The following is a 13,942-nucleotide window of genomic DNA, read 5'->3' on the forward strand; positions in this document are numbered from 1 at the left end:
AATCATGAAGAGACTCTAGAGAGAAAACTAAGCCCTTTAATAGCTGTTTACTTTGATCCTTTCACCAACTTTGTGAGATGAGTAAAACATGGGCTGTCTTCATTTTGAGGAAATAATCCTCAGAAGGGTCTCTGTCTGAAAAACACAAGGGGATTTTCTGTTGGGTTTAAGTGAGTCTTTTTCTTTTGTGCCAAAGTAATTCTTGCTGCTTACGATGAGAAGCGTGATCCTGGAAAAGTGGGCGTATGGTTGGTGATGTATTGGGAATGAGTACTGGGTGGTGCTCTGCTGAGTAATTGAATTTGAGAGGTTTATTTTTTCCAGATGAAGGGAAATTATTAAAAACAGGTTACAGAACATTTCACAAAATTGAAAATTATAATAGAGAGGAAGTGGTAGTTATCACCACTTAATTTCTGGAAAGGTGATTGGGAAACGAGTGTGCAAGTCATTTCTGTAAAAGATAGAATCTGTGCTTTGTTTACTGCATATAAATGGCCTGCTTTGTTGCGGTCTGCGGTGCGTCCCTTGGGGGCTGCCCCAGTTTAGAGTCTGGTGTGCAGTGAGGGTGCATGGTGTCAGGCATCTCAGCTCACTCTTTTCTCCTTCTACGACCTTTTCAGACATTGGACTGGGAAGTGACTCTGTGTGTGCCCGGCCCTCGTCTCATCGGACAAAGTCGTTTGACTCCCTGGGATCCCAGCCTTCCCACAGTCGGACTTCAAAGCTGTTCCAGGGCCAGTATCGAAGTTTGGTAAGTTTGAGAGAGGTGGTTATTAAAATAGAAATAATGTCGGGGAAGTGAGTGTGTAGGTGTGTCTGGAATGATGCACATGCCTCTGGTAACAGTTGCACAGTGAGGACTGGTGCCCCGTTGTTCCTTTACTTGGGTTTGGTGGTGGTCATCACCAAGTTATCCAGAGGTGTAGTGACTACTCGTAATGATTGCTTAATGACTGCTGCTGTGGAACTTGCGTGTTTTGGGCATTATATTTTAAGATGCATAATCAGTTTAATCTAGTGAGATGTGTACTTTAAAATATTTCCCTGGCTACTCACATAGTATTTTCTCATCCGGTATGTATATATAGAACTGTAGGAATAAGAAACATATATTTGTAAAAGTACTTTGCTGTATAAAGAAGAAATGGCTGACAGCTGAAAAGACCTAAGGGAAGTTTTTCTTTTAATGAAGGCATGACTTAGATTGCATTACTGAGTCAGGATGCAGTATATGAAGGAGGGACTCCCTTGTAATGGCTGGTGGTGAGATGGGTAAGGAACTTAGACTAACAGTCGTCCTGTAAAGTGAAGAAAAATTCATTTACAAGGTGTCAGGGTACAGGCTCTGAGCAGAGAACACAGGATTAACAGTGAAATTGTTACTAAGAAACTGGGAAAAGATTAAATATAGTACTGAATGGAGAAAGTGTGGAAAGAGGCCACCACATCAGCTGACCAGGATAAGGCTGCTCCCTGTTGTCATTGTGAAAACATGCCAAGCCCTCTTTTGAGCTAATGAGTGATTGGCACTTAGTTTGATTAACAAGTAATGTGACTTTGTTTCATGCAACATTTTAGTAAATTATTTTATGTTAGACACAAATTGTCTTGTAACCTGAGTCTGAAGAGAGGCCGATTCCTCCAGGGCTTTTAGGAATCCATAGCTTTCTATTTACTTTAACAGAGACAGGAATAATGTTACAGAAAGAAATACTGTTAAGTAAGCTAATGGTGATCCTAAAGAAGTAAAAATTCATTTGGTTAGAGGTATATTTTGTAGAGGGAAAGAAAATTGAGTTTAGTTCACGAAGCTGTGTTGAAAACTGGAAGCAATAGAAGGAATATAGATTTTACATGTTCCTGAACTTCTGAACTCAAGCTAACTCTGATTGCTGTTTATGTTTGACTCTTTTTCCTCTTAGAAAAGTCCCATTACCCTTTCTCTCATTTTGTGTAGCATACAACATGCATTGAATTGTTTTTCCCGGTGTCAGATACTGTTCTAGGTGCTTTACCTGGACTAACTCAAATAACCCTTACAGCGACCCTATGAAATGTAGGGCTTAATGGTAGAGGAATTTCATAGAGTATTGGAAGAGCTATGATTCTAAATTGAGGGAAAAAAAAACATACAAACCACTTAAAATACTTTAAATTAGCTTTATTAAATACATGAACAAAGTGTAAGGGAAATCAGCAAACTTTGGGTGAAGAAACCTTTGCTGTCTCATCCACTTACCCATGGCAGTTTTCATCTTTTTATTTTTGAGTAAGAACTGGATTGCAAATACATAATTTGAAGTAAAATAAAGTTAAATGTAATGTTGATTAAGAATGTTACTAAGTATAGGATTAATTTTCCATTAGCTAGAGGAATGTTTTAAATTACACCAGAAATAGAAAGACCTCAGTCATCTCCCTGGCTTTTGTGTCTGTGATTCATAGACACAGGTACCTGGTAGTGAAGTGAACACGGCAAGACTTCTCTTACCGTGCTGGGTAAGAATAATTATTTGCCCTGAGATTTTTCTGTATGTGTCATTGATAGTACTTTGAGGTAATTTTCTTGGATTAAAAATAATTTACAATGAAACCTGAATGGCGAAGTGTTTCTTTAAAGCTGGGTGATAGTAACATGGAAGTATACCTATCATTCTCTACTTTAGTGTTAGAAATTTTCCATAATAAAAAAGTTAAGCTAAAAAAGCAACTTGTAGTGTCTTGAACATTTTGCGATCTCACTAAAATAAAGCCTAGCTTTGAAATTGTGTAAGGCACTACCGTCCCCAAAGCAAGGAGATCAACATTTTCCAGATGCTGTTGTAATTGCTTGCGTCTCTATTTAAGAATGTCTCGCCTAACCACCACCTTCATGTTGGTTGTTCCCATAATGCTGCTTCAGTGTCTGTGAGCTCATCATCTGTCTGTTTTCAGAGAGATTTCCTGACTTGGGATGAAGTCAGATTCGAAAAGTTCTAGTGTTTTGTTTGCATTGAAATGGAAGTCTTAAATTTATTATGGCACTTCCTAGTTGCTGAGTATTCCCTTTTTGGGGGTGATTTATTTTTACCCTATTTCCAATGCCCCGCACTAAAATGAGCTCCTTATCTGACCCTGTGTTACATGATGTGCCTTTTACCCCTAGAAAGAGCAACTCCATCACTGAATTAGAGATGGGGCAGACCCAGCCTGTTGGCTTGGGCTGTGGTTTTTCTCATACTTAAGGTTGAATCCATCCTTTTTTATTCTTAAATAACTTTTATTGAATGCTTCTGGGATTTCTTATGTCTCTGATGTGCTCCAAGTCTTGATCTTTTGACTTCTGATAAGCATGACCTTGGGCTCTCAAAGTTTTCCACGAAGTTTCGGGAGAGTATTTATGGGGTTGTTGCTCCCATGACCATTTGCTTATTGGAGATGAGACTTGAGCTCTTAAAGCACTTTCTCTCCCTATAGTCCCCACTGCCTCTTGGGACCAGGCCCAGCACTGGCTATTGAGTTCACAGAATGTATTTCCAAGGCATGCAAGGCAGTGAAATATACTACACATTTGAAGAAAATTTTTTTTAGTTCATCTCTACTACAAACATAGAAATATTGTGCTGCTCTAATGTACTGTATTTAATCGATTCTGTGACCTTTAGCATGTCTGAAAGTAGCATGTCTTAGAGTTGATGTCATAATTGACAGTATTTGGTGGAATATAAAACCACGGGGCACTCTCTAATTTCTGACATCTTATATTTCTGAAATACATTATGATAATATTGAAGCTTAGAGAGGATACTTACACACAATCACGAGACTGGGAAGTAGTTAACCACTGGAGTAGAAATTGGGTCTTTCACTCCTTGACAACCTTTTCTTCTTTAAATGAAATTATAGGTACTTTTAGAGAATGGAGGAGAAGGTAGAGTTTGTGCGAAGGTAACTCACCAGGATATCCTGGTTTTGGATTATTAGGATAATTTCAGAACATCAGATAAAATAAAGTACTTGGTTAAGTTATAGATGCATAATACTGATGGGTGGTGCTTTGACTATAGGAATCAGAGCTATGAAGAACGATTGTGGAGGGGTCACCTTTTCCCTCTTCAGTTTCCTCTCATTGCTAACTTTTATTGTTGTGTAATGTACATATAGAAAAGTGTATGTATCCTAATCAAACAACTTCATGAATTTTCACAAGTTGACCACTTCCTGTGTGTAAGCAGGTAGATCAAGATACAGAACTTGATTGGCACCACCTGCCTTTGTTATGTCTGCTTTCCCAAGGGCATCTGCTGACCTGATTGCTAATAGTAAACATGGATTTTACCTGTTTTGTATTTTATGTAAATGGAATTGCACAGCATACACTCACTCATCTTATAACTGGCCCCTTCCGCTCAGCTCATTATATTTTAGACTGTTGTGGAGTGTCTTGTTGAGCCCAGATAGATGATGAGATATAGTTTCAGGAGAAATTTAAAAAAAGGGAAGGAAAAAAATTCCAGAGTTATAAGATAGTGATTAAATACACCCCTCCAGATTCCTGTGATACGAGTGACAGTGACCAGAGCACTCTTTCCTGCTTGCAGTGTTAGGCTGGAATCGGCGTTGTAGGGAGTCACTGGAGTACAGCTCTTCATAGTGCACCCTCCTTTCAGCCTGTCTTTGGCATTTTGCCCTCTATTCAGCACTCTTTAAAACATTGTAAAAAACCTGTATATCCTTCAGTGTAGTAAATGTGGAAGGAATGGAAATTTGTGGAATCAGAAATTTTAAATGAATCTAGACTGGCTGCCTATACCGTGTCTTTCTTTCCACCTCTCTCAGACATTTCCATGTTTTTTCCTTAGTGTAGTGTCTTATTTCTAAAGCAGAGATGGTGTCAGTGGTGTGTGTCTAACTTGTGCCTGGAGTGTAGAGAAATCGTAAGCGTAGGGAGAAGGTAATTTACCTTGTTTGTAAGGTCCTGGCAAGATACCACCATGCCTCAGCTTGGGTTCAGGCCAGACTTGTGTGCAGAGAGGGCCTCGGTGCTGGTTGCTGAGCTGAGATGGATGGCTGGCAGCAGGGTCACCCCAGGGGCAGTTTGACCTCCTTAGGGGCCTGTTCTGTGAGTTTATTTGTTACGTGTTGTGAGACTTTATCACCAAGATTGGCTGTGTGCTTTTACAAAAAGCCAGGATAAGCCACAAGAAAGGAGAATGTAATGAAGATCATAGTAGTCAACTGATGATGAGGGAGGACAATGGTTTGCAGAAAGAGAGAATCTGATACAGCCATAGTAAATAAGCCTGGTAATGTTTCACTGAACCAGAACAAGGACAACATGTACCATTTTTCCAAATGCGAGTTTCACATGGGCAAGTGAGCTTTATCCCACCTCTCGCCATTCGGGTGTGCCAGCAGGTACTATGTTTGAGGTGACAGTGTCAGCCAGAGCTTTCCTCACCAGATGTCGAAGACATATTTCCTTGAGTATTCTAAATATTAAATATTAAGTATACATTAAACATTTAATGTTCTTTTGAATTATTAAATATTTATACTATATAATAATATATATTTATACTATAATAATAAAATAGTTAATATTTAAATAGATACATAAGCATTAAATATTTTAGGAATTCTGTTAGCTCCTCTTCTTTAAGATCTGTATTAACATTGTGTTTGTGCTTTGTCTTTTTTATTTTTTGTCTCTTGTTACATATACCTAGCTTGAAGTACCTAGCAATTAATTTTTCAAGACCTATGATTAGGAAAAATATCAGAAGGGAAAACAATTTTCCATTCTTTTTCCTTGATTCTTTAGGTATTTGCCTGAAAGTCTCTGAATAAAGTATCTATATTAAGTTCGATTTTTTTTTTTAAACTTAAAGTGTTATCAGTGTGGACTTCCTGCAGTGGAAGAGGGGAATTAGGACTCTTGCATTGCCCCTGGGCCCCTTACCTGCATATACGCTTCCCCAGCTCTTCTCCCTCATGACCTCCGTTGTGGCTTCTGTTGGACCATTGCTTCCAATAGCACTTTTACACTAAGACTCATAATGGAACCATGATCTGTGCAGTGACTATCCTTCCTTTCAGAACATTTTGTTTTCTGGATTTAATAATTATTGCCTGTTTGTTTAGTTTTCTGTGTACCTTCTGCAGATTGCAATCCTAGTCTTTTGCCTTTTTCAGTAATCTCCTCTTGTACAGTCAGACATGTTAGGATTTTTCATTTTCTCTAAGGAACTTGAAGTCTTCTGGCCCACTTGGGTCTCTCAGCCAGGTTGTTACCAGCTACCGTCTCTGCGATTTTCTTCATCATCATCTGGTAGATTCCTTGTGACCTAAGTCATTCCCTCTCCCTCTTTTCATCATCATTTTTTTCTTGGGTAATTCCACTGTTTGGAGGAGCACATCTTTCACTAACTTCTTGAGAAAGGGTGCACGGGAGGTCAGGTTTTTGAGATCTTGCATATCCGCAGGTTTTTTTTTAATCCTGATACTAAGATTTTTTTGTTTTTAGTGTTCTGAAGTTTAATTATGATGTGACTTGGTCTGGATTTCTTTAGGCTAATCCTGTTAGGGGTTCATCTTCTTGAATCTGTATGTTTGTGTCTTTTGCCAAATTTGGGCCATTTTTTACACCACTTCACCACTGTTCTCTATCTCCTCCAAGACTCCGATGGTACCAGTCTCACATCTTTGTTATTTCCTACAAGTTCCTTGGAGCTCTTGTCATTTTTTTTTTCACTCTGTCAGTTTTAGTAAATTTTATAATTTCTGCTCTTTTCTGAGATTTTCTACTTTATTCTCTTTTGAGAGAATTTGTAATTGCTTTTTGAAACCTTTTGATGATGAAAACCCATTTTGATAATCCTAGCATCTGCTTCATCTTGTTGGTATCAGTGTCTTTTCTTATTCCAGCTGTGATTTTCCAGGATTTTGGAATAAGAAGTGTTTTTGACTGGACTTTGGAGAGTGTATTAGGTAGGAGATGCTGGATCCTACTTAAATTTTGTGTCGTAGCAGCCCATGGTCCTGATTGGGTTCAGTATGTGGTCCTGGCTTAGGTCCCAGGGACAACTTGGTTTCCAGAGCCCTTCCAGTGGTGTCTGGTCAGGCTCATTTCTTGGTGTTGCTGAGGTTCCTGCTGGACAGGGGTAGGGGTTTGGGAGGAGGTGGGGGCGATTTGGGACCTTGGTCTCCCCTGAGGTGTGATGGAAGGTATGGGAATTCTGGGTCTGGGTTGTCTCCTAAGGTTAGGAGGAGGGAAAGAGGGTAAGGGAGGATGCATTGTGGGCAGATGTAGCAGCCTGCTGCCACCTGGTGGGGGGCTGGGAATCCCTGTCTGAATTTTGCTTTTGTCACTTGCTAAGGTAGTGCTGGAGCTCTGTGGGGTGTGGGATGTCCTGCTCCGTCCCTACGGATACTCAGATGCAGGCTGAGTGCCTGCATCACTGTCAGTGCACGCCACCCCTTTGCTGCTCCTTTGGTCAGGAGGGCTCAGTTTCCTTGGGGGTTTTCTTTTTTGTGTACTCTTATTGGTGTTTCTGTGTTATAAGCCTCTCCAGCACCCACTCTGGGATAGAGAGAGAGAAAAAGAAACTGGCCAGTCTGCCTTTCTCTTCCCACATTTCAGAGGTCTGAAAATATGCCTGATCTCTGAGAAAAATGCAAACTAAAATGAGGTACCATTTCTTCCCATTAGTTTGGCAAAGATAAACATACTTGACAATATTTAGTATTGGTGAGTATTTGAAGAAGTAACTCTTAGGTACTGTTGGCTGGAATGTAGCTTGGTGTAATGTAAGCTTGTACAACATTTTGGGAGGGCAGTTTTTAAATAGGTAATAAAATTTGAAATATGTCATACATGTTTTCTGACCTGAATTTAACATTACTTAACCAATGGAGAATTAGCCATACAATATATTATTGTAAGGTCAGTTAAGACTAAAGTAATTATAAATACTGCTGAAAACAATCACTACAGTATATTAACTTTTTATAAATTGTACAGAAGTATGTATAATTCCACTAAAATGTATGTGGAAATGTGTATAGGTAGACATAACAACGGCAGGAATAAGACTATTCAAACCATTAAGGGAGTTTCCTCCAGGGCTGGAAATGGGGGTGGTGGTGGGGTCAAGGTGCACTGCGGGAAATAGGAAACTTAAATTTCTTGATTTCAAAATTTCCCCTGATATTGAGGGCAGTCGTGCTGCATTTATAATGGTAAACTATCTAATTATTTCGTGATGTAGGCTATCCTTCCTGAAATTTTTCTTCCCGTCTCCCTTTTTTAGGACATGACCGATAATAGCAACAATCAACTGGTAGTAAGAGCAAAGTTTAACTTCCAGCAGACAAATGAAGATGAGCTTTCCTTTTCAAAAGGAGACGTCATCCATGTCACCCGAGTGGAGGAAGGGGGCTGGTGGGAAGGCACGCACAACGGCAGGACTGGCTGGTTCCCCAGCAACTATGTGCGAGAGATCAAGCCCAGTGGTAAGTGGAGCATTGGCAGAATGGACCGATGCTCTTCTTTTAGGTGAAAAGGAACAGAAAGAAATGAAACATGCTGAATATATGCTAAGTGCTTTTATTCAGTTGAACTTGTGTGAATGACCCTAGGCTAGTATTCAAATTCTTTCCTATTCTTTTTTGTTGCATAGAAGTGGTTTTTTACTTTACCCCCACATTGACTTCTGATCAACTCATAATAAATCAGAGTTCCCATGACCCCTTCCTTGGGTTTGATAATTTGCTAGAATGGCTTGCAGAACTCAGGGAAACACTAGTTACTTTTTGTGGTTTATTATATAATAATGAATACAGATGAACAGCTAAATTAAGAAGTGCGTAGATTGAAGTCCTGGAGGGTTCTGAGCATAGAACTTTCTGTCCCCGTGGAGTTGGATTGTGCCACCCTCCTGGCATGTAGATGTGGTCATCAACCTGGGAGCTTTCTGAACCTCATACTTTTGGGGTTTTTATGGAGGTTTTATCACATATACATACTTGGTCAATAACTCAAATCTCTAGCCCCTCTCCCTGTCCTGAGGGTAGAGGGTGGGGCTGAAAATTCCAAGCTTCTAATCATGGCTGGATCTTTCTGGTGACCAGTCTCCATCCAGCAGCCAACTCAAGAGTCAACTCAATAGAACAAAAGATGCTCCCAGTGCTCTTACTACTTAGGAAATTACAAGGCCTTTAGCTCTCCATGCCATGCCAGAGGCAGAGACCATTGTATATATTTTCTATTTCATAACCACATTTTGTTTATCTATTCATCTATTGCTGGACATTTGGATTGTTTCCATCTATTGGCTACTACTACAAATTATGTTGCTGTGAACATGGGTGTGCAGATATCTGTTTGAGTCATTGCTTTATGTTCTCTTGGGTATATACCTAGCAGTGGAGTATTGCTGGGATATTCAGGGCATATGATACAAATAAATAATAAACGTAATCTATCTGAGTGTAGAACCAGTGGAGAGTGTGGCAATGGTGTCAGATTGATCAGGATGCAAATGTCATTTTGGCTTCATAGACACAGCTGTTGGGAAGTGTGGCTCAGTCTGTAACTTGGTTGGACTTACTAGTAGTCACCTGGTCAGTCTGTGGGACAGTTTGGCAGTCTTGGTGCTGGCCCTCATTGGTTGAGGGCTGGGGTAGGCTGAGTGCGGGCTCTGAGAGCAGCTTCTCTGCTACTCACACATTCTGGTGATGCATTCTACTCCTGGGGATGAGAGAGTAGTACTTGGGCCTTTCCCAGAAGGAAGGGGGAAGGTGAGGTGGTTTTTCCCTTTACCATTGAGGATAACGTGGTCACAGAGCTGGTAATGGACACACAATTTAGGGGTCACAGAGGTGGTAGTGGGGAGGTCACAGGGCTGGTAATGAGTACATATCATCAGGAACCTGGTGATTGGGCAGATGTCTGTTGGATCTGGGCTTTTCTGAATCCTGCTGAGAATGACTCATTTAAATGGAAATTCTGGTTTGATAATAAAAATACACATGAATGAATTTTTACTTCAGGTATTTCTCCTCATGGAGTTTTCAAATTTAACATTTGCAAGTTAGACTGGAAAGATAGAGATTGTGGGTCTCAAAGTTCTCTTCAGTTGACTTATGGGAGTTATTTTCAAATTGATTTGAATGTCATCACCATCATCTCTTGGTACAGTTCAGCCTTGAACAGTGTGGGGGGTGAGGCATGCCAGCTTCTGCCCTGGTGAAAATCCAAGTGACTTTTGATCCCCCCCGCCCGCAAAACTTAATACTGGGAGCCCACTATTGACTAGAAGCCTTACTGAGAACATAAGCAGTCAATGAACACATATTTTATATGTTATATGTATCATGTACTGCATTCTTAAGTTAGAGAAAAGACAGTGTTATTAAGAAAATACATATTTACAGTATTTATTGAAAAAAATCCACACAGAAGTGGATCTGTGCTGGGAGAAGTTCAAACCCATGTAGTTCAAGGATCAACTACAGTTGGTTTCATAGCACACTGTTCCCTTTTTCAAGTTCAGCAGTGGAGCATGGACATCTTGCTCTCAGGTCCCATTTTTGGAATGGCGTGTAGTGCCTGAGAGCTGGTGGAGACAGATGCAGCCCTAAGAATTAGAACCAGCCACTGCATAGTGACTGCATCACTTTGTTCTCTTTGAAATTTTCATCTTACCCTGGGTTTCTGAGGGTGGGCGAGAGAGGGAGGGAGAGAGACATCCTTGGAAAGAGAGGGATACCCTTTACCCTTTGAAACAAGTGTGTGTAATTGCATTGTTGCTCAAGAGCTCTTGATGGGGAACACATGGACTCCTTAGTTTGAACATTCAGGGAACTTTGGACATTTTTTTTTTTCTGTTTGTTTTTTAAGGTATAAGGAATAACATTGGCTCAAAATGGTGGTCCACCATGCTAATTTTCCTTTACCTGACAGTTGAACCAAAGGAATAGTCTCTTTTGGGAATAACTTCCCATCTGTAGTGCTTTCAAATTACCTGAGCATATGCTAAGGAAGGTTATCTCTGCCTGATCTTAAATGTTGGCATTTGAGACAGAAATACATAAAACCACATATTTTACCGTATTTATAATAGTTGAGACTAAAATGCTAGGATCACAATAACAATTCAGTATAGCATTGTTTCAGTAATTTATGTGGCTTTCTGATTTTGGTTTTGGTTTTGTTTTTTGAAAATTGTGTATAATGTAAGCCTTGTATTTTATAGTGTAATTAATGCTTCATTTTCTGTAAGCAAAAGGTACCAGGTCCTAAACATACAGACTCCTCTAACTGGTGATCATGTTAGGTTCATTTCCTTGTAAAACAAAAACACCGACTCCCTTAAATTGTGAATTTCTCTTTCGATTTGATTTACAAATATTTTTATTGATTAAACAAAACTAAGGCCTACCTTCGAGTGACATATTTTTGGCCTGTGTATCTCCAGTTAAGTTCTCAAGCATGTCCAATTTTTTCTCTTCCACTTCTTGGGGAAATATAAGTAGCTGCTGATCATTTGTCCTCTTGTAGTGAGAGATGGCAGTGTTCTGGTCAAGTTTCATGTATTTGTGCCTTTGACCTGTTTGTGGCTTGTTGTTTGAAATTGCTCCTCTTTAAAGACAAGTATCTTCCAAGAGTCTGCATAAGGGTATTCCTTATGCTTGCTGCAAACACACTGTGTATTCTTCTTGAATCTACTATTTTATGGGAGATATATTATTGTTATTTTGCATTTATTTTCAATACACATTGTTTTGATACGTAAAACCCATGAATATCTACCACATTTTATATACACAGACATATTATATGTTTTATACACACAGTAGAGAATTTCTTACATTCAAGGGAGATGCAAGAAAAGAGAAGCAGCAGGGCTGATTCTGAGAGTGACAGTGGCTGCTGCTCCTACCAAGTGAACACGGAGGCTCGCAGTCACCAGTGGGCAGCATGATGGAGGAGCGTGCAGTTGGAAAATGCGTCCCATTGAGGGCTAAGCTGGTTGAGTGAACAAATCATGTTCTGTGTTCTCACAAGAACAGTTTCATGTGTGCATACAAACTCGCCAGTTTTCTTTCAAATGATTTTTTCTGATGTGTTAATTTCTCACATTTCTAGGGAGCTTATTATCTGTGTACAGTAAAGACTTTTCTTTAAAAAAAATTTTGATAGGTACTGGTTAGCTTGAGATGCATAAAAACCTATGCTTGGCAGTGATGTAAGAATGTAGGTGTGACTATCATTTGCTGTTCCACAGAACTTTAATGAGCACTCACATTGCCACTTCTTAAGTTTGTCACTGTTACTATTTTCTGTTTATCTTTGACATCAAAAAGTGACATAAAATGCGAGCTGTTGGACACAGTTATTAATTTTGCTGTGGAAGAACAGTGTTTGAAATAAATATTTTCTGTTCAGGGAAAGGGACAAAGGTAATACAAAACCTTGTTTTTTTTCATATTGCTGGAAATAAAGTGTTCTCCAGCTCTCACTTTGGTGTGGAACGGATGGTTGTTCAGTGGGATACCTTTGTACCCTGGGTTGCAGAAGTATTCCTACAGAAAGGAGTAAGATGTGCTTCCCCAGGGGCTCCCAGCAGTTTTCTTGCTGTAGACAAATCCTGGAGGTCATGTGGGACCATGGTGTAGATTTGGGATGGACACCATGGTAGGGTCAGGCTCTGGGTTTCGATTTCTCAGTGGTTGTGTACCTAATCCCTGAGTAGCTTGCGTATGTCTTTGGCTCTTTCTCTGGACCAGCAGAGAGGAAGCTTGGATAGAGGCTGCTAGGCTTCTTTTCATCATTCGTACAGGTCACCAAGAGATTCATCTCATTCTACTCTGCCCAAGTTGCTCTAGGGCTGTGTCTTACTCCTGCATTGATTGCACCCCTGTCCCTGGGGCCACCCCACACATGCCCCCTCCCTGTCATTGCCAGTGTTTTTCATACCCTTAATTTTCGGCCCCTAGAGAGTCCCTATCCCTTTTTTCTTTTAGCACATCTGTGTTTGAATTATGTTGATTTCAGCATTCTTATAGTTTATTTCAAGAAAGGGAAGACCCATTTCTTCAGTTGACCCCTGGAAAGGTAGCAATAAATTACTTGTTCTCATCATTTCCTCACCGCTCAGTAATAGTGAATTGTATTACTTTTTAGCTGTCAGACACACCCACTCCACTGAGCCAATGATAGACAGATACACCAATCCCATAGAATCAATGATAGGCAAACCCACACATTGAACTAATGGTAGACAGACACACCTCTACCAATAGAACCAGTGAGAGAGAGAGAGAGAGACAGACACACAGACAGACAGACACATACATACACATTCTGAGAGCCTTGTTCTCAGTTAGCAAGCACTTCTTCAGTACCAGTTATGCCTGATGGATGTTGAATGAAAGCCATGCAGTTTAAAACTACTTTAATCCTTGCAATGTTCATGACTGCTTTCATTGTTGTTTGTCACTTATGTGGAAGTTATTAAGGAAGAGAGGCTTTTTTTCCTGGTTTTTGCTGTTTGGAGTGATCTTTCTCCTTTGTCTCTCACTTTGTGCCAAACCTTATTGTTTAGAGAGACTTGCATTCTGACTGATCAGAATCCCTGAAATATAGTTCAGATCGTGGGTCATGATGTGTTAATTTTGTCACACATCTGCCAACATTTTCTCTAATTTTATTTGGGTAATGTTTTACCTTTACTACATTCTTAAGCTATATGGATAGCTAACAATTTAGTGGTTTTTGCTGACAACAGTGGAGCATAATCTTTCAGAGATTTTCAGCCTGAACTCAGGTTGTTGAACATGAGAAGGGTTTGTGGAGACTGTGATGCCTCCTGGAGGCATGCAGGCCTTCTGTTCAGCTTCGCCTTTTTGGATGATTTCTGATGAGGTTGCTGGATCAGTCTTTTGGGCTCTGTGG

General features: G+C 40.0%; 1 protein-coding gene across 4 annotated transcripts in view; it reads left to right on the plus strand.

Annotated features, from left to right (window-relative positions):
* The window catches only part of ARHGEF7 (Rho guanine nucleotide exchange factor 7), a 135,018-nt gene that overhangs the window by 55,362 nt on the left and 65,714 nt on the right, over window positions 1–13,942 (plus strand). For all 4 annotated transcript variants that reach the window (XM_054565856.1, XM_054565857.1, XM_054565859.1 and 1 more), the window contains 2 exons: window positions 624–754; window positions 8,295–8,496. In XM_054565856.1, the coding sequence (XP_054421831.1) occupies window positions 624–754; window positions 8,295–8,496 (333 nt within the window). The remainder of the gene's footprint in view (window positions 1–623; window positions 755–8,294; window positions 8,497–13,942) is intronic.

The sequence above is a fragment of the Pteronotus mesoamericanus genome, unplaced genomic scaffold, assembly GCF_021234165.1.
Source record: "Pteronotus mesoamericanus isolate MK-2021 breed Mesoamerican mustached bat unplaced genomic scaffold, CSHL_Meso_final contig_169, whole genome shotgun sequence".
In the NCBI taxonomy this organism is placed as follows: Eukaryota; Metazoa; Chordata; class Mammalia; order Chiroptera; family Mormoopidae; genus Pteronotus; species Pteronotus mesoamericanus.